The 22,157-nt window shown below is 41.9% G+C and overlaps 1 protein-coding gene across 2 annotated transcripts in view; it reads left to right on the top strand.

Annotated features, from left to right (window-relative positions):
• Positions 1-22,157, top strand: part of KCNH1 (potassium voltage-gated channel subfamily H member 1) — a 541,044-nt gene that overhangs the window by 78,601 nt on the left and 440,286 nt on the right. For both annotated transcript variants that reach the window (XM_088477543.1, XM_088477542.1), the window contains 2 exons: positions 1,093-1,485; positions 18,030-18,459. In XM_088477543.1, the coding sequence (XP_088333669.1) occupies positions 1,093-1,485; positions 18,030-18,459 (823 nt within the window). The remainder of the gene's footprint in view (positions 1-1,092; positions 1,486-18,029; positions 18,460-22,157) is intronic.

Raw genomic sequence — 22,157 nt, 5'->3', positions numbered from 1 at the left:
TACTGGGTTTTACTGCCAAAGAGATGCGATATGTTATAGAACAATTTGTTGTTCTATAAGTGGCCGTAGATAATGTAGAGTAACCCATGTTGGTGATAATTAAATACCAGACTGAGCGCAGCACTATCCAGTTAAAATCATTTGTCTTCTGTCATGCAACTGATTTTCCATCGTTTTTGCCTGGCTGTATGCAGTCCCGCTAATGGCTTTCTGCAGCAAGATGCTGTCTTCTGTGAAGGAGCCATTGTTTGCTTTGGATATTGTGTGACCAAGGTATTGTGGATGCATGACAATAAGTTCCATTAATGGTCCAATCTAGGTGGCATAATTGCAAAAACAAGTTACAGGGAAGGAGTTTGCCAATTTATGCAGCAAATGCACAATGTACCTTAATTCTAGCATTACCTTCAATACTGCATTTGTCACTAGCTTAAGTGCAGTTCCATTTGCTCAGTTAAGTGTACAAGATAAAGGATGCACATGGGGATGTGAGAGTAATTCAGGGAGATCGTTTAGCTGCCTTTCAATTAATTACAAAATTTGTACTTAGCCATATTAACCAATCAGTAATTACCTTTCTTCTATCTAGTTACACAATGAAAGCAAGTATCTGATTGGTTGTTATGGTTTTGTGCAAATTTTTTTATTGTTAGGAAATGCGCCAGTGTATGAAAATAATTGATTCCACCAACATTGACGTGAAACTCAGGTTCATGTGGTTCCTACACAGGTTACCACTTTGATCTCAGTGATCAGACTCAACCAATTGGTATTTCCGTTAACGAGGAGTCTGCAAAATAATTACACAATTATTTGTGAGCCTTAGAGATTTAATGTACTACCCCTTTATGTATCTATATTGAGTTTAGGGGGGACATTGACGGTAATCAGTAACTAGAACAGATGGAAAATATTTTCACCTAATAGTCACATGTGGCACTACAACATCTGTAGAATGTATTTGGCATATATGGCTAAGATGACTCTTACAAAGCAACTATTATTAATAATCTATAGTGATATTACAACTGTCACGATGATTTCATTTTTCTTAGCAATTTCAAATAATTAATTGTTCTGTGTATGTTCTAGGTGTTGCAATTGGGTTCTGAAATTCTTCCGCAATACAAACAAGAAGCACCGAAGACCCCACCACATATCATTCTTCATTACTGTGTTTTCAAAACCACCTGGGACTGGGTCATCTTGATATTAACTTTTTACACTGCTATTCTGGTCCCTTACAATGTGTCCTTCAAAACCAAACAGAACAATGTTGCGTGGCTGGTCCTGGACAGCATCGTGGATGTAATATTTTTGGTGGACATTGTGCTCAATTTTCACACTACCTTTGTTGGACCTGCTGGTGAGGTCATTTCTGACCCAAAGCTAATACGCATGAACTACTTGAAGACATGGTTTGTCATCGATCTTTTGTCTTGTTTGCCGTATGATGTCATCAATGCCTTTGAAAATGTGGATGAGGTAAGTAACATTTCACTTTGTTTTTGTTTTTTTTCAGTTTATTTCTGTTCTCAGAACTGTTAGGGGATTGTGTCAGGTTTACTGAACTGAGTTGTCACACCAGAATAACTTAATCTAATTAAATAACCACTATCACTAATAAACAAATTCCTTATATACATACTTGATGAAACATGAATTCCAGTCTCCCCTGCCTGCACTTGATAGGAGGGGGGAGATCGATCATATTGATCATGCCCCCCCTGGATCTGCCCCTGGCTGAGGGGCAGAACGACACCCCCCCCCTGTGGAGCGAGAGACATCGCCTCGCAAAGCCGCAGATATTTTTTTTTTTAAGGGGATGTTGCCATGCCTCCTTACATTAAGCCATGCCCCTTGTCAGTACCTGGGTTTGGCCAGGCTCTCTACAGCCCTGCATAGAGCCACTGTCTAAGGAAGCACACAGTAACACACGGACCAATTGCAGGGTGCTTCCTCCTGCATACACTTGATAACTAAACCCACACAAGCCTTTAAGCCCCCAGGCTGGTCTTACTAGGTGACTGCTGATAGACACACAAAAGGTGGATTCAGCCAAAGTTCAGGATAGGAAGCCCAAGTTCAGAATCCAGTCTGAGGTCAAGGGCAACTAAGGCAAAACACAATAGAGGATCAGGGTCACAAACAGTCGACAGGCCATGTTGTTACACAAAGGTTCAGGACCTGTTATTCAGACAGTGGTGAAAGAGCAGTGTCACTCTACATAGACCTGATGACATCATAAGCATGTGCCTGAATGTACACCCTCGTAAATGATGATATAGTGATTGGCAGTGTATGGATGCCAGGTGACCAGGAATGTACGGGTAAGCAACAAGTAATTTAGAAGGAAAAAGGAGAAGTTTAAAGAATTTAAAGTGATGCTAGTGTATTCTCATGACATAGCCTCTTTAGGGATGGTGTTGCCTGGCCTAACCATTCTTATGGAATATGGTTATATTTGGAATATGGAATAATGTTATATTTGCTAGTCAGGCAGAAGTCACCATTTACCATGTTCACATGGTGAACATGGTCTAAATGTGGAAAGTGCCTTGTGGTGCTGTGTTTACCTTAAGGTCCCCATACATCTGTGCTTATTTGGGGCAATTTTGCCTTTTGCAGATGATTGTCTCAAAAAAATTTACAATGTATGGGGTTCACCAATTGCCAATTCCAATCAAAAAGTGATTGGAGTTGCTGTATCTGGTTGTCCAACATGTAGAATTTCAGGCATCAAGCAGGACTTTAGATTGGTAGTGTATGGAGATGATCAGCCAATTTGGTGACCGTTATTAGTAAAATGATGAGCCTTTCATGATTGGCTGATCTGTGATCTGCTGAAAATGATCTGCAAATCACTGAAAAATGTCTGTAATGTATGAGCGCAGAGTGGTGCTTTGGAGAATCTTTAATGCGGGGAAAAAACACAGAATCTGTGAATTGTTTTTTTTTTAGATTGCTAATGTGGGTCCACAGAACAAAATGTACAAGCAATGGGCCCGATTCAGCAAGGAACGCAACTGCAATTACGCATGCAATCGGCTGCTTGTTGCGTTCTGCGCATGCGTATGCTTTGCAGTGCGCATACACTCCACTGGGATCGGGACTGCGATCGCAGTGGCTACACAGACCCATCACAAAGTGATTGACAGGGGTTGGTGATGGAGGGATGGTCGGCAAAATGCAGGTGTGCAAGTGGATTTGAACACCGTTGCAGGGGCGTGCATAAATTAGCCACCGCGATGCCATACGCAGCTTGTGTACTCACTGCATGCGATGAGGTTATCAATTCCTGAGTAAGGTCAGAGCTTGTGCAAGTGTGCATGAGGGTGAGATTGTACTCGATGTTACCGAAGTATTACGGATGTGTGTAAGGTAAGGTGGGCGTCCTTATGTTGTGCTATGACGGCATAGCGATCGCAAAGGATTAGCATATCTTTGCAATGAGACTGCATGCGGAATCACTTTTGCAATCGGATTGTGATCCGTACTGAATCAGACCCATTGTGCGCAATGTTTGCTCAGACAGACCAGGAGCTTGCTTAATGAGGGTGTGCACCAGGTAATATTGTTTATATGTAGCTGTGATGCACACTGCAAGTTTCCTACTTTGGGCCGTATTCAATTAGTTTCACACCCACGATAAAGTTCCGCCTGCCGGACTTTTTGCCTACATCGCGTCTTTTGGCCGCAGAAACTTATTGTGCGCGTCCCCGCTATTCGCCGTATACAATTCCAAAAGAAGCAAAAACGCGTCCCGGCGAATGTGAAACAGGCAAAAAGTGCTGACAGAATTGGAGAAACCAGCCTGTCACCCCCAAAAAGATGCACTAACATTGGGGATCAATATAGATGAGCCCGAATAGCCCTAATAAAGCTATTTGGGGTACTTAAGTTGTGTCAATTGCTTCTAATTAGCATTTTTGCACAAGTAGTGAAGCATGGCATTAAGCAGTTTTTTTTGGAGAAAATAAGTAGTCCTGTCAAATTTGGGATACTTGAAAATGGGTGCAAGCATATTTTAAAGTCGCTAAATTGAAGTTTTAAAAAACGTAAAACACGCACCTGAAGCAAGCACCTGCAATAAAAAAAACTCCTCACCCATACTTACAGACCCCCAAAAAGTGTATTTCAGTACTTTTTATGTTTGTACCCCCACTTTGTACTTTTTCACCCCCAAATGCAAACTACTTTTTAGGGGTGTTACTCACTTTTGTTTAGGAATTTTTTGACACAGTTGCCCTTTGGGGGGCTGTTCCAAGAGTTCTGAGTGGTTTCCCCACCTTTGCACCCCAAAATAAAAGAAATGCACTTTTTTTCTCCTGCTATTCAGAGGCGAATCTTTTACGCGTATTACATTGCATTGACTTTCCGCGTACGCGAAAAGTATTTGTAATTGAATACGGAGATAAGTTTCCGACTGGCGAAAAGCCGCAATCGGCGATTCTTTTTCGCGGATCTTGGCTTTTCACTTCTAATTGAATACGGCCCTAAGTGGGAGTTTTGTTCTAGCAACCTACAAGCTGAGTAGTCAGTCACTGTCCTGGGTGCTGAAATGTAAATGATCAGCAATTGCACTAACAAACCGGCAACTAACCAAACTAAACAGTTCACCATGTGCTGAAAGAGTATCAAAATCTTTTACTGCTCACCTACTTTTCATGTAGACGTAACAGTACTTGTTTATTATATATATAATAAACTTTGCACCCCCTCCCCACCCTTTATTCCCCTAAAACTCATGCCTTTAATATTTTAATCATTGCCATCAAACTGTGTTTTTTTAACACTTTCCTGAACATCTGCAATAATGAGAGGATAATTCCTGTAGGACATTCCTTAGATTGTTCTTTTTTTCTGCCATATCTGTTAAAGATTCCTAAAAGTTACATTTACAAAAGTAAGCAATTGCCAAAATTATGAATGTTCAGAGGTCCTGCAGACAGTCTGCACCAGCTTTTGTGTGTAATTCTTCTTCTGCAATTACCACGACACAGATGGGACAATAACTCATCATATGGACAGCTACAGCCAAAGACAAGAACAAAATGCCATCGTGAATACTTAAGGGTCCCATATTTTAAAACAAGGACACCTTTGTGATCTGACATTCATAGAGTTAATTCAATCTATCCTGTGATTCCTTTTCACTGTGTTAGAAAAACAACATTGGGAAGTCACTGTCACTAATGCTGGTAAGGTGTCCACACACACAATGAAATTCAAGTCACAGCGTTTGTGGGCTTAAAATGATTACCAACCCTTATGCACATCTCAAAGGGATTGGGACCTGAGAAAAATGCCAAGGGATGATGAATTACCTGTTCTAATGTGCGATTATAAACCAGCCCTATGTACTATACATCACAGTTATGTCTCACTGATTTGTACACATATGTGTGTAGACAAGTGACCATATCTACCCTTGTATGGAATTAAATAATTATCTACATTCTAGGAAAAAAACATATTCAGTTTAACTCATTTCCAGTAAGAAAAACTGGTCATATGGGAGTTCTAAATAAACTAGAAGATGCTCAATAATCAATGGCACAAAATGATTCTGAGATACTGTACTGTACATGGCGGAGTCCTTACTGTAGTTTTAAGTACCAGGGTCTGCTCCTTGTCACCTTAGGCAGCCACCTTGTGTCCGAGGCAGCAAGATACAAACTCTTTAAAATATGCAATTTTTTTAAATAAAACATTTTTCATGTTACCTGTCTGTCCTTGGAACTGCTGATCTCATTGTGTATGAGAGATATTCATATATTCACAAGCACAGCTACATACTCTATATTTGATTTTAATGAATTCCTTTATAACATACATGTTTGCAAATGACATGTTCACTGTAATAATGACTTTGCTAATAATAATAGAGGTGCTTGTGTAAATATCAAATGCAATTACCTTTTTTTTTTTTTATAAACGTATGAATGAGATATATTTTGATTCCTATCTACACTATGTAATTGAACCGCATAGTAAAAATAACAGTAACAATTACATGTGACAGCTGCCTTAAGGGCTTTTTTCCAATCCCTGTGTTTGCTTGTTCCTGCAAAGTTTAGCTATAGTGTACATACAGCTATGTGGCTGCAAGCCATACTGTAGGAGTAAGTGTGCTGTCAGATGCTGTAATATATAATTGTGCTGGAAGTTAAGATGAGAACAACCAGGGGACAATTGAAAGTGAAACTTTATTTTGTTTCCTTTAATAATATGCTGTTTCTTTTATCAGAAGCATTTATGCACATTTCTATAAATACATTATTTAGCATTTCATTTCTGGATGTCACCAGATATTGTGATGAACCTTCTATCCTACAAGATCCCTTAAGATGTTATACAATATATCACTTAAGGTGCATAACCTGTGGGTTAGTAACACGTTGGGTCCCAGAATCAGTTTCTTGAGTGACCTGATTGTCAGACCTGTCATACAGTCCCTGTCATTAAAATCAATTTTTCACTTATTTACTCCTAAAATTCTGTTCTGTTTAGCTGTGTTTATAGCATGAGGGTACAAGTGTATTATAACTTGCAGATATACTTGGAGTACAAGGAGAAATTTTCTTTACGAATTGCAACTTAGGGGCATATCCAATTGGGCGTGAGGTTTTGTGAGGTAAAAACCTCGAGCCCAATTTAGAAATACCGCGGGTACGCGCGCTCCCGATACCTGCGGTATTCAATTCCAAAAATACTGGTCGTGGGGTTTTCAGTTCTGAACACCCTGTGGCGTGTATGTTTTGCTGAAAGAAAACCCCACCACTTACCTTTCCGGGAGTCTCCAGTAGTCTCCATGGCTCCCGACGGCCTCCCCTCTCGTTTCTTACTGGAGAGGTGGCTGGTGGGAGAAACAATTGCTGCTGGGAGATGTAGTTCTCCTAGTGCCCATTCCGGGGGGCCACACTAGCACTGCAGGGGCACACTGAACTGGGACACACACACTCATGCACACACACACTCATACACACTTACATACACCACACACTCTCATATACTCACCACTGCTGCAGAAGAGCCGGCTCCCCACGCAGGATGAAGATGACAGCGCTGCTGGAGGAAAGTAATTAAGGACTAATTAATCTAATTGGATACATCCAATTGCTTAATTAGTCCTTAGGGGGGATACTGCGGGGGTGTCAGAGCAAGTGTCGGTGATTTAACCTAAAATCAACGACTTTAGGAAAAATCACGCTTGCTCAAGAGGTGCGTGGAAAGAACCTCCTGACGCGTGTTTAATAAAAAAACACGCACCTAATAGAATAGCAAAAAACCTGCACCTGCAGGAAAAACCTTGCAGGTGCGGGTTTTTTGCTATTCTCGCAGCCTATTGAATATGCCCCATAGAGTCTCAAAAGTTCCCTCTATAGGGTGAGAACCAAAGATCTCCAACTCTTAAGCTGGATACATACTTCAGCGACACTACAATGCGATGTATCCAGTGGTGGCTCAAGGCATGGGCTAGCAGGGCCATCACCCAGAGCGCCGTAGCCTGAAGGGCACAGCCCTGCGTCCTGTCTGAACAGAGGCACTCACCACCATCTGGCTATGGAAAATCCCACCCTACACCCACCCCCTGGCATTATTGGGTAAATGCTCAGGGGGAGGGAGCGGGGGAGGGAAGGGGTGTGGCAGTAGCACAGGATGGTGCTGGGTGCAGAGAAGCCTAGTGCCAGCCCTGGATGTATCCATATATCGCATCACCGTACATGCCACACAACCCGCCATAAGACAAAGCAATATACTGTATTGTTACATGCTTAATGTAACTAAACTACATCGTCCATCGCATCTTCCCATCTGACATGCAGCACATCAGTTTGGAAGATGTGATCACACAATTCATCAATGATTTGGGTGTAATTGGGGGTAAACACTATACGATGGTCATTAATCAACATATCCTATAGTGTGTACTCAGTTTTAGTTGGTGCAAAATGCTCTTTAGTCCTTTTGAGGAGTGTAAATGATTGTTACACAGAAATAACTGCTCCTATATAAATACATTTGTAAATCATTTAAAAAATCAGGCTCTGCAATTTTTTTTTCCTCTGCAAATGTATGCAAAATAGAGTCACACAGTAAAATATATGACCAAAGCTGATTGCTGTGTAACTTACCTGCAAAATCCCACAAGAAAGAAGCAGATCGACTACTACGCAAAGCCAACATAAAGTAATAATTAAGTAATAAAGTCAGGGTTGCCACAAAGGGGTGTACAAAGTCTCACTTGGTAGTTTGCCAAGGAGGTATAGCCATGCCCCCAAGATGATGCCACCATGCCCACCTCACGATGGCACATAGATTTTTTAAAGGGAACTAACTTAGTCACACCCCATTTAGATGCTCCACTCAGAGATCTTGGGGCACAGTTAGAAGTGGGAAGTGCAGGGGGAATGCCATGAATCACATCATCATGTTCCTACCCTCAGTGTGCAATGACACAAATTGCAGCCTCGGGCATCAGAGGGCAAAGCCATGCACTGCGAGTCACATCATCAAGCCTTTGGACTGCCCACCTCACTGGAGAAGTGAGTGAGACCCATGAGTCCGGTCTAATATTTGGGAGTGTGTATGAACTCGACAAAATTTTTTGTCCGGACATTCCGGCAGAGTAGGCAGTATGATATAAGTACAGTAGTAATGTGATGTAAAACATATACAATAGTGCCAACTAGTTCATATTGTACAATGTATTAGCAGAGACAGCTAGAATGTATAGATTGAATCCTGGTAGAACATTAACACTAACTTTATCTAGCTTTAAAATTCAAGATGGTCTTTTCTACTATGTTTATGTGCATGAATAATATTGTTCACGAATATTTAAACTGCCTAAGGCACCACCGAGGGGAGTTCTAGTACTGATAATCTGCTAAGAATATAGATTACTGGTTCCAAGAAAATGTAGGTTACTCGTGTATAAGATTTAAGATTCTAGCCAAGAGCAAGTGTAGTTTCTAACACAGTAAAAGGTAACATCCCCAGTGTTATTAAGAGGAATAGATGTCATATGAAAAATTATTACTTTGTAAAAGATTTCTTTTGGGAATTTGATACCTGTTTGGATGTGCGGGATTGTTAATAAATTGTCTGTATTGTTTATCCACGTGATTTGTTTATGTGGAGACAATGAGATGTATAAACTGAGAGCAAGTACAATTCTGTAATGAGGCGATGCTTTTCTCATTGCCGAGATTCTTTCTTTAAAGTTGTGTAATTAAGTGCACAGATAAAATATTTACTGTGGCTTTTATTGCTTCCAACAGCACAATTTATTTACTCCAAGTCAGTAATGAAACATAGACTGGGCAACATACAATGAGCAACTAGCTGGCTATCTTAATCAGGAGCTTTCAAAATTATGTTTTTCTTGAAGTGCTATATCCAGAAAATTATTTTGAACTGAGGGACATTTTTTTCTCACAGCCTCCCAGCAGTTAGGTAAAGGTTTTTTGTTGAGTAAATCTTATTTTAAGAAACATTAAAACTAATAATAATATGTTGAAATAAACATATTTTTAATCATTTAGATTTAAATTTTGCTCACTGTGATGACATGCATAATATGCCACATTAGTGCCCCCAATTGAAATGCCACACATCTGTGCTCCCAACTCATAATATTCCACACAGTAATGCCCCAATTGAAAATATGCCACACAGTAATGCCCTCAATTGATAATATGTCACACGGTAATGCCCCGATGGATAATATGCCAAACCATAATGCACCAATAACAGAGGCCGGACAGTGTGGATATATACCTGTATATTAGAGATGAGCGGTTTGGTTTTGCTGAAAACCAAACACACCTAAACTTTGGGGTTCCAAGTCGAACTGAAACCCTGATTCAGAGCCGGACGCTCTGACAGAGCGCTCGTTCTGAATCAGGGCCGTCCCTCCTACCTTTTGGAGCGGCCTCCTGGCCGCTCACATAGCTGTGGGTGACCACCCACAGCTATAGCGAGCGGCCAAAATGATGGTCGCGATGGTCAAGACCATCGCAACCATCGGGCTTGCAACGAGACCCTTCGGTAGGGTCTCGCTGCCGCAAGCCCAGGAGTGCTTTTGGCTCTATCAGAGCCAAAAGCACTCCCACTGACATCACTAGTGATGTCAGTGGGGTCGGCCCCAGAAGGTAGGCGTTCCCATGGGAACGCCTCCGTCTGGGCAGCCACGCCCCCGGCACGCCCACCAAAGGGGGCGTGCTGTCAATCACCATCGGCAGCACGCCCCCTTTGGTGCGAGACCCATAACGACGGCTTGGCCGTCGTTATTCGGGTCTCGCGCATGCGCAGGACGGAGCTGCATCCGTCGTGCGCATGCGCACTTGGGCACCATCGACCCGCTTGCGAGCGCTCAGCACTCGTGAGCGGGTCTGAATTAGGCCCAGAGTTCTGGCTCGGATCACTTTGGGGTTCTGATTAGAACCGAGTCCCGGCACAGCTCTTTTCACCAAGTTTGCAACTGCAATCTGTTACGGATCGCATTAGCAAAACTATGTTAATGTCTTGCAAAGCTTACCCAAGCATAGAGATGCCCACTGCTGCCTTCTCATATCTGTCCGACGACGTGCATCAGCACAAACATCGGTAACATCGACGCAGATCGAGCAGCAACACAGGCTCTGAGTGAAGTCTGACCTATTTCAAACACTGTATCTTTCTTGACATGCTCTTATGCTGCAAAGGAAATCGCAATGGCTAATATATGCATGTCCATGAAATAGCGTTTAAACGGTCCCAACGCGCCTGCGTTTACCTAGCCCCTTTGCAAGTGAATCCTCTGTGAGGTCATATTCACAAACAAATTGCTGCGTGTGCCCGGTAGGGCTTTCATGACTAAAAACAGCTCAATATGCGTAAATATCAGCATTGTGTAAATCTCTGAATCAGCACCATAGTGTATAGTAATGGTTATATGTTGGTGGAAGTGTACGGAATAAAATAAATAATTGTAAGCTGCAATTTAAAAATGCATAAGCAAAATTAATATTTCAAAACAATTAGCATTATGGACCAATTCAAATAATGCTTGTTCCACTATAAGGAATGTTTTTCTCTTAGTCTGAGCACATTATGCAGCATTTTGGTTTATTGGTTTAAATAGTAATTACAGTAAGGGGGCAATTACTATTTCACACAGGGCCAGTTTATGTTTAATAGCTTTTTTCCTTTAATTATTTTTGAATATTTAAAATTAATATTTCAAAACAAATAGCATTTTGGACAAATTCATATATTGCTTGCTCCACTATAAGGAAGGTTTTTCTCCTAGTCTGAGCACATTATGCAGCATTTTGGTTTATTTGTTTAAATAGTAATTACAGTAAGGGGGCAATTACTTTTTCACACAGGGCCAGTTTATGTTGGATAACTTTTTTCCTTTAATAAATGAAATGATCATTTAAGAATTAGATTATGTGTTTCTCATAGTTGTCTTATATTTTGTTTTGTTTGAGGATCTGAAACAATTAAGGGTGACAAATATGCACAAATATAAGAAATCAGGAAGAGGGCATTTTTTTTTCCCACACCACTGTATAGATATTGTATGTCTAGATAGTGTAAACATACATTTCTATTGAGATGTGAAAGATAAGAAATGCATAAGAACACATCATTGTGAGGAAAGAAAATTACATTTCAGTATCATAATTCAATTTAATAACAAAACTCAAGACACATTTCCTCATTGTAACAGATCTTAACTAGCTGCTAAATTTTGAGCCTCTGGCAAAAAACATTTAGATTCATCATAGCAATATATACACTTTGAACAATATAAATAGGCAATCAGGTAACTTATATTTTCAGACTGTTTTAATTGTTTATTGGGACTTAAAGATGTACTTGTTTACTGGAGCACCATTGGGGGTGGGCAGTGCCCGGATCCCTGTCAGGGTCCATGGTAATGCGATAGCCACGCCTCCCAGACATGGTGTAGCTGCGTCCCCTCCAGTGCTCACTCTCCCCAGTACCCAGGCCTGGCCAATGACTCCTTGGCCCTGCACATGTATAGAGGCGTGTCCCCATACATTTATTGCATGTTCTTTACTATGATTGTTTTTTTGTAGGAATAACTTTGCTCTTTACATTTGCCTTGGTAGATTTGATTTCTAAGGTTTTCAATAAAAATGTTGTCAAGTATCCATCCAAATCCTATAAATATACAGTAAAAATATTTATCATCATTCAATACAGTTTAATTTCAATTGTTATCTTGCAATTTCTACTAACCATCTTTCGCTATGCCCCTTCTGTGTTTTCATTAATTTAAATATTCAAAGAAAGTTTGTTTACTTTTGTTGCCCAGGAGACGATACAGCTTTGCATTGGTACAGTTGTATCAGACAGTAGATACAGATTCATGCCAGAAAAAAGCCTATAAGTAAGCAAGAAAAAAACAAAAAGCAACAGTTGCATGAGGGTGTGCACTATCCAACAGCCCACGGAAGGGGGAAATCCCACATAACTGGAATTACTTATTTTTTTTCATTTGAAATGGGCTTTTTTAGGCAGCAACTGGGTGGTTAACGTGTGTAGGCATGGGGCAGATTTTTTTATTGGCTATGTCATGGGAAAGTCGTGGGTGTGTAGCCCGACCTATTTGAGGCATACAGAAGGAGATTGGACGCATGGGGTGGGTGTAAGTGCCTATTCAAGTGATGATGGCTGTGACCGGGAAAACGGGGAGAAGCAGTGAATACTCATGAAGCCATGAGGATACTCACATAGATGGATGGATGCTCCCAATAGCATAATGTAGCATGTAAAGCTGGCAGACACGTGAATACTTTACGTCCGACTCAGAATCAAGCCCCTTTTACAGTATCTTCTGGGTCAGTCCATGGTAACTCACGTTACAAAGTGACATAGCAAACAATCAGCAACTCCTGTATACAGTCTTCCAAATCATGACCCGTCTCATCACTTTCCCAGCAATTGAAACCAACCTCACACAAACTCCTTTTGCTGTTGACAGCCATGCACAGACTTACCACGTCACCCTGCAATGTGAGTAACCATGGAATGACCCGTCTTATTAAACATCAAAGTAGGTTTGAATAAGTTGCATTTTGCAAGTAGTAAACATTACTCGTTTCTTGGCTCAATGTGTTCATTTATAGAGCGCATTGGACCCTTGGCCCTTGTTAGTACAAACTGCTCATTTGATAGGGGATTATTTCAGATAATTATAGGATGTACACTTATTAGACAATCTCCTGCGTTTTCCTGTCAGTCACCTTTCAGATAACAGATGTATCACCGATCTGCAGTGTAATCAGGGCTCTGTCAGACACTTAGCTGCCAAATGGGAAGAGAATTGTGCTGACAGGTGTTGTCATTTGGTAGGGTGAGGATATCATTCTTCACAGTCAGAGTTGTGCCAGCTCATTACAACACATTTGTGTACTATGCCTGGGACAATAGTATGATAAACGCTAGACTGTAAATAGATGAAGGAACTGTTTTATGCTTTTTATAGATTGGGGGGAGCCTCCAACATGACCCCTTCCATCAGGTACAAGATTAATTGCTCCTGAACTTGATGATTCATTTACTGCTGCATTTCATATGCCTGATTGATTGGATTAATCGATTGGAAAAATATAACCCTCCACATTAATTCAGTAAATAAAGTGTTAAGTTTGGGAGCAGAGCATTTTGTACTGGGTATACACGCTCATATTGGACGGTCATTTCCACATTAATGTACAGTTAGGTGCCTTTATAAAAGCAAATCTGATGTTTTTTAATTGACTATGGGCCTGATTCAGAGAAGTACGCTAGACTGATATTTACACATGCGTCTAAGTCGCACATTTAGCGTAGTCTCTTGCAGGTACTATTTACTTGCAGTATGATTGACAGGGAACATTTGGGGGAGGTAATGGGAGTGGTGCCAAAGAACACAGGTGTATCGCAACCATTTTGGGGCTGTGTGGAGCGTGTCACATCCTGCTTCTGCGATTCCAGGTGCAAGAAAAGTGGCTCCGTGGCTTCTGCTACCCAGTTCCCGCAGCTATTCTGCGTGACCACAGGGTAACTCAGAAGACCGAATATAGAAGGATCTGTGACCGATGCTGCGTCTTTGTATGCAGATTTGCAAAGCCGCAGGTGGGCTTCTCAATACATTCCTCGGCATCTGCTACATTTGTGTATTTTCGCACAGCAGCTGCATACGGGTTCGCAGATGTGGTGGCAATAGCATAGAACTCTGTATCAGGCTCTGGGGTCTATTTCCTAAGCAGTGTTAGGAGACAGAGGGCCTGATTCTGACCCGCTCGCAATTTTAGGTAGGAGGGCCCTGATACAGAGCGAGCGCTCTTGTCAGAGCGTCTGGCTCTGAATCAGGCCCAGAGTGAAAAGTGATAAGGTGCCAGCCAATCAGCTCCTAACTGCCATCTCACAGGCTGTGTTTGAAAGATGACAGTTAGGAGCTGATTGGCTGGTACCTTATCACTTTTCACTCTGTCTCCCAACACTGCTTAGTAAATAGACCCCTTTGTGTGTTAAACATGCTAGAATGCAGTGGCTAATTTATGGATGCCCAGAATATAGTGTTGAAACAGTACTGACATGACATGACCAAAATGCTGATCTGGGATCTGAGCTTCGACCATAGATGATTTTCAGAAATACAGTAAAAGGTGCTAATTCATTTAATTCCTTAAATAATGCTGTCCGGCAGTGTTTCCTGAACTTGGTCCTCAAGGCGTCCACGTTTTAAGACATCCAAACTTGAGCACTTATGGTTAAATCAAACTGATTGTGGTACTGATTAAATCACCTGTGCTCAGGGCTGCCATCAGAAATGATGGGGCCCGGGACTGACAAAAGAGGCAGGGCCCCTCATCTTAGGTGGGGGGGGGGCAGTTTGTCAGAGGTGGGCGTCGCTGTGGATAATGTGGGTGAACAGCATGATGGTGAGGGTGTGAGCCGTGGGAGGGTGAAGGTGTGAGAGCAGATTGAGGGTGTGAGAGCAACGCGAGGGTGAGGGTGTAAGCCGTGGGAGGGTAAAGATGTGAGAGCAGGGTGAGGGTGAGGGTGTGAGAGCAGGGTGAGGATGTGAGTGTGAGAGCAGGGTGATGGTATGAGAGCAAGGTGAGGGTGTGAGTGTGAGAGCAGGGTGAGGGTATGAGAGCAGGGTGAGGGTGTGAAAGCAGGGTGAGGGTGTAAGACTGAGAGCAGGGTGAGGGTGTGAGAGCAGGGTGAGGGTGTGAGAGTAGGGTGAGGGTGTGAGAGCAGGGTGACGGTATGAGAGCAAGGTGAGGGTGTGAGAGCAGGGTGAGGGTATGAGAGCAGGGTGAGGGTGTGAGAGCAGGGTGAGGGTGTGAGTGTGAGAGCAGGGTGAGGGTGAGGGTGTGAGAGCAGGGTGAGGGTGTGAGTGAGAGAGCAGGGTGAGGGTGTGAGTGAGAGAGCAGGGTGAGGGTGTGAGTGAGAGAGCAGGGTGAGGGTGTGAGTGAGAGAGCAGGGTGAGGGTGTGAGTGAGAGAGCAGGGTGAGGATGTGAGAGCAGGGTGAGGGTGTGAGAGAGCAGGGTGAGGGTGTGAGAGAGCAGGGTGAGGGTGTGAGTGTGAGAGCAGGGTGAGGGTGAGGGTGTGAGAGGAGGGTGAGGTTGTGAGAGCAGGATGAGGGTGTGAGAGCAGGGTGAGGGTGTGAGAGCAGGGTGAGGGTAAGGGTGTGAGAGCAGGGTGAGGGTGAGGGTGTGAGAGCAGGGTGAGGGTGTGAGAGCAGGGCGACAAGTGAGGGTGAGAGAGCAAGGTGAGGGTGAGGGTGAGAGAGCAGGGTGAGGGTGTGAGTGAGAGAGCAGGGTGAGGGTGAGAGAGCAGGGTGAGGGTGTGAGAGAGCAGGGTGAGGGTGTGAGTGAGAGAGCAGGGTGAGGATGTGAGAGCAGGGTGAGCTTGTGAGAGAGCAGGGTGAGGGTGTGAGAGAGCAGGGTGAGGGTGTGAGAGAGCATGGTGAGGGTGTGAGAGAGCAGGGTGAGAGTGAGAGCAGGGTGAGGGTGTGAGTGAGAGAGCTGGAGTCTATGTACCTGACCAGTCTCCAGCCTCTCCTGCTCCTGCCGTCCTTCCTCTGCACCACACGCGGTGGCTGTAAGTAGCTTCTCCGCCCGCAGCTGCTGCTCCCTCTGTCTCCGGCTGTTGTCTTCCTTGCACGGCCTCTCCCTGCTGCTCCTGCTCGGCGCTCACATTTACCCGGACAGAGAGAGGGACCCGGGGGGCAGGCAACGCATTTTGAATATAACACTGGCCGCAAGCCAATCAGAGCTTGCAGACCGGCAGACCACTCAGGAGCCGCAACTGCGGCCACTCCTGATTGGCTGCCGGTCCACAAGCTCAGATCAGCTTGCGGCCGGCTCCAAATTTAAAATACCGCCGGCACTTGGCTACTCCGCTGCTACCCGGGCCCCCTTTCTGTCCGGGCCCGGGACTATAGTTCCGGCAGTCCCCCCCTGATGGCGGCCCTGCCTGTGCTTAAACATGGACATCCTTAAAACCTGTATTGTTAGGGTCCTTTGAGTAGCTTTTGATAAAGCTATATTATCGAACTACTTTAAGGACTGTGGGTGAGAGCAGGGATTGGCGGAGCCCCGCAAACAAACCCTAACTTTATTTGACACACTTCTTGATTTTTTAAAAAAGATATTTCTACATGCTGTTGTTTTTAAATTTTAAATGTGAGTGCAAAATAATGATTGTTATCACAACAATACTAAAATACAGTGTTGCACTAGATTCTTCTCTGAATCTTTTATTGCATATATGTCATCATCTGGGAGGAGTATGATGGGAAGTAAAAAACATTCACTGTATAGGCTTACACACATTTGTAAGTATGGATGTTATTCTACGTGGTGAACCGGTATGGTGCTGGGTATTTTATTCATAAGCCAAACTCTTTATAATGTCAAGTAAGGGTGTCTAAGTTAGTGCATGGAAATATTTACTGCAAGCAACATTATCTGAAGAATCTGGCATTACTTTTTTCAGCACTTTTTTCTTCTTTTAAATATAACACAAAGATGATGTTTTATTTATGGTAATGTACTATTAAGTTAATTTTGTTAGAATTTCAAACACAGCACTGGAGGAGGTGTAAAATAAACATAATAAAGAATGTGTCATATACTGCCCAATGGCACGTCATGAAACTTGTGGCACTCCAGCTCTTGTGAAACTAGAAGTGCTAGCATGCTGGCTCTTGTTGTTCAACATCAGCTGGAGATACTGAGGTAGTCTACTTCTGACCTAAGTTTCTCTTGAAAGGTGTAACAGTATAAATACACAATATAATCATAGGTGGGGCAAGAATAAATGTGACATGTTTTGCCAGAAAATAAATACATACATTAAAAAAGTATATATATCATGCCAGGCATATAAGCTCAGACTTTGCATGAAATATTAAAGATGATGAATAGTCAGCATTTTACATGAGTTTGAATCCCTGCAGGCACACATGTAAGATATATGATATATGTATCAAAATGGCAGTAATTCCTTTTTATGGTTACAGTAATTTATGCAGAAAATAAGTTTAAATTAATCTTACCTCAAGAAAAGAAACTGTAAATATAAGAAAAAAATATGTTTTCTGACTTGACAATGACAAGCAAGGGTGGAATAGAGCATTGTCTCGTCTCATAGCAAAAGGGTAGTGGTCCAAACTGACCCTTGCTCTTCTTTGAAAACAGCAGAGAGGGAGCCACTTGTGAGTATGTAAGTCTAGAATAACAGGACTATGCTCCCACCACATAGAGTGCTGTGGGTACCTGGGCAGAGATGTACAGGAGCCTAGGAGGGGGGTAGGGCAGGGAACAATGTATTGTATTGCACCCCTCATCTCCGGGCCACATAGTGGTCATACCATCTGCACCCATGGTAGTTCTGCCACCGCTGGCAAGTCCTAAAATATAATCCAAACACAATATACAATAAAGCCATGGAAAGTATTACTTTGGAATGAAACAATTAATCTTATTATTTTCTTGCATTTTCCTAGGGTCTCAGCAGCCTTTTCAGCTCATTAAAAGTAGTGAGACTCTTACGCCTGGGACGTGTGGCACGGAAGTTGGATCATTACATCGAGTACGGGGCAGCTGTCTTGGTCCTACTGGTCTGTGTGTTTGGTCTGGCGGCTCACTGGTTGGCTTGCATCTGGTACAGTATCGGAGATTATGAAGTCATTAACGAGGACACAAACACCATTAGAAATGAAAGTTGGCTCTGTCAGTTGGGAATGACCATTGGATCTCCTTATCGGTTTAACTTATCGGGTTCCGGGAAGTGGGAAGGTGGGCCAAGCAAGGATTCTGTCTATATCTCCTCACTGTATTTTACTATGACCAGTCTCACTAGTGTTGGATTTGGGAATATTGCACCGACTACGGATGGAGAGAAGATCTTTGCTGTGGCTATGATGATGATTGGATGTGAGTATGCTACCTTCATCAATTTTACAATGTATAGTGAACTTGTGTTACAGCGGACTGAATAGTTTTGGCTGAACAAATATCTATTTTGTTGTGAAAAGTAAAAATTAGAACTATAATTATATGTTTCATGGAAAGATTGGGCAAAGATTGTCTGTGCTCATTCTAAATGGCCTTGTAATATTGAAGTTACTTAATCCTACAGTATATAATGTATATAAAGTTGTTTTTCAGGGTTTTGCAGGATGTGTAATACAGTTTTTGCAGTAAGGAATTCATATTTTACTTTGCTTATAAATAATGGTGGATTATATTTAAGGCATTTCAGTAGCATTCTTGGCTACAGTTTCTTGGAGATGGTGTTTGTGTTGTATAATTTATAATGCATTTGTGGCAGGTAGATTGCTGTTTGTTTTAAATTAAATTTACATTCTCTGTTTTATCTTATACTACCCTTACTGGCACCCTACTTCTGCGAGATTAGTTCAAATTAGTCCTTTGATCAATGGAAGCCATTTACATAGTGCACTCAAGTTAGATAGCAAAATATCTTCTTGGTTTTGCACCAGTGCATGCCAGTGGTCCACCCAGTGCCCATCAAGGCACATACCTACTGTCACAGAGAAGCGGAAGAATCTTCGGAGGCCCACTACACAATAATAGAAATGGTACATCAAAGACCAACCTCTTAACTCTTCAAAATAATATTTTCTAATTGTCTTGCAAAATACTACTTGCGTTATCCTTATGTATGGATTAAATAAACCCTGAGAACGATCTGTCTCATTATCTCATTACAATAAAATGATCTCTTGTTCCTGCACTGCTCCGCAAAATGAGATACACTGGTGTGCCTACTGTACTATGTATTTGGCTAGGAACACCTTTACTCTTTCCTAACCCTTCACGTCAGCCTGTTTAGACTCCTGCTTCTCCACACATGCAGCCATATTGCTTTTCAACCCTGTGCACCCTGGTGAAAATCTACTCACACGTGCACAACTAGAGGTGCACTGTGGGTCCAGCCTGTAATTGTGGTGTGAAGAAGCTTTTGTGCACTCTGTAAATGACCTCCTGTTTGTCAGGGAAGCTGGAAAATATAGAGAGTGGTAATATTACTGGCATTTGTTTATAAGATATTGATCTGATATATGTCTGCATACAATATATACAAATAAGTATTGGTGACCGAGTGTTTTTGTAATAATTTGGGGCCTGTCCAGGAGTCCAAAGTAAATAACAAAGCATCTTTTATTAATATGGTTGTTCCTCTCATGTGACTGTTGTACTCTACCGTTGTCAGGTTACCATCATCCACAATGTACAGTGAGAACTGACTCGTCCTGTCTAACGCACACAATGGTTTCACGTACAGTATAGTAAATATAAAAGGGAAACATTTTAGTCTGTGGGAATATAAGACAGCCGAGAATAGAACTAATTATCACCTTGTTACATTTGATCATAGTATATTCATACTGTGCTTTCATGTATTGTTATTTATTATCTTCCGCCAGTCGATGTTAGACAACTAATGGACAACTCCTCATTTTCTTCTCCCCTGCACATTCTACAACCATATAAACACTGTCACCAGCAACACTATAATACTAGTACATGAGGATAGAGATACTTATTAGATGAGTACAAATGGTTTTTGCTTTGGAATATTGTCACCTACAATCAAGGATCACATATATATATATATAGATCCGATATCCTTCTGCTTCAGTTCACTAGGATTTAAAGGAAAATACAGCATTTTGTTCTTACATTGAGATGATTAATAAAGGGTGATGACTTGTATTTTAATTTATTGCTTCATGCTATGTCTGTAGCTTGCTATTTATGGGAAACGTTTGTTGCAAGGCCAGTACAAGCCAAGGTTGTTTATAAGAACTACTTTAATTTACACAGCAGATATTATTAAGGGGTCCATCTATCAGTGTCATGCATGATTGAATCCATATCTGTGTCTGAGCCTTGTGCGACTTTCATTAATCCTACATGTCCGAAACAATAAGTGAGCTTAAAATATATTTGGTCCTGGTGCAGCATTGTCTCATTGTGAATCTGTACAACTTGTGTCCATATTTAGAGTAACACATATATTGCTTTTGTATCCCCCTGTTTACAGAGAGGCATATTAGGGACATTAATGTGCTAGCACAGTGTGGTAAGGGCAGCAGAAGTTAAGCATGCCCATTTAATAAGCATTTCACATAAGTTTTACAAGATATAAATATTGTCAAACATTAACCGGGTGCCAGTACGAGAGTTAATGATGATGACGTATTTCTATGCTATATTTAAGAGTGCAGAAAATGTATATTAATACGATGCAACAAAAGCTACAGGTTTGCAAATGCAAATGTGTAAAATAAATAAATTTTTGATCATATACAATTGGGGCGTCTTTATATTCAACAGTAAGACGGGCCACAATGTGGACTCTGGGCCTGATTCAGAGCCGCTCGTAAGCGGCTGCTCGTTCGCTCTGAGCGATGTTCGCACAACTGCGCATGCGTATGGGTCGTAATGCGCATGCGCAAACCAGTCATGGCAGTCAGAAATTGTGCGCTCGCAAAACAGCGAGGGGCTGCTAATTTGATTGACAGAATGTACCATTTGTGGGTGGTAACAGGGGAAGGTGCTTGAAAACGGGGAAGTGGAGATCCGAACGCAGGCATGCCTAACGGTGAAAACGTCGTTTAATGGGAGTGCATAATTAGTAAAGGAGCGTCATCGACCATGTCACTTGGTTGTCTTTTAGCCTGAACTGCTCGCAGTGATAGCGGTAGGAAAAACCTACCACAAGCACTGCGAGCAATTCAGATGCCTTTCGATGTACCCAATTAATCTAATAAATACCAGAGATGACGTGTGATGCAAAGGTGCGTCTTTACAAAATAGCGAGCGCATTTTTAGTTTGCTCGCTCAGACATAGAGGCGTCAACAAACTGCAAAGAGCGAACGCTCAATTTAAATAACCGGCCCCTTTTTTGGAACGACCGTCCGCAAATAGCGTCCAGGTCTGAATCAGGCCCTCTGTGTGGCCCAATCTTTGCTGGTCATGTGGACCTTTTAAAATCTATAAATAAAATCTGGAACTAACCCATAGTTGACAACTGTACCCTCAGTGTTTAAAGTGTCTGGAAATTACAATTTCTCCTATTTTCAATAAAGGTTACATTTCTCACTATATAATATTTTTGGAATTAGGAGTAAATCTCTTTACAATACAAACTATGACAGTGCAAGCAGGTGTAATGAACATGTTATTATGGATGTTATGGGCCACCAAGGTCCATCTTGAGTAGACAGTACTATGTGTGATGTGTTTAGCAGCTAACAGTCATTACTATAGAACACATGTTGTCTACTATGTCCTACATGTAAAAGTGTTAATAAGCTCTCTAGACTCAAATCACTTTGCCAATAATTTTATTTTTATGTATGAATGTGTATACTAATAATTCTTTTATAAACTAAATATTCAACAATGAAATCAATTAGGGCTGCATTATGTCTATGTATTTATTTGCCGCATAAAATATACAGTGAAATGGGTCAGTGCAGAACGGGTCCTGGGGGGTAAACTGTATAGTCTGACCTGTTCCCAAGTCTAAGTAATGTTCAGATGTAAGAAAACTTTACTTATTGTTACATAAAGGTAAAGAAAAAAATATTTCTCATTT

The sequence above is a fragment of the Taudactylus pleione genome, unplaced genomic scaffold, assembly GCF_031769625.1.
Source record: "Taudactylus pleione unplaced genomic scaffold, aTauple2 ptg000201l, whole genome shotgun sequence".
NCBI lineage: Eukaryota > Metazoa > Chordata > Amphibia > Anura > Myobatrachidae > Taudactylus > Taudactylus pleione.
The sequence above is the reverse complement of the archived record's forward strand: the minus strand, read 5'-3'. Positions and strand labels throughout refer to the sequence as shown.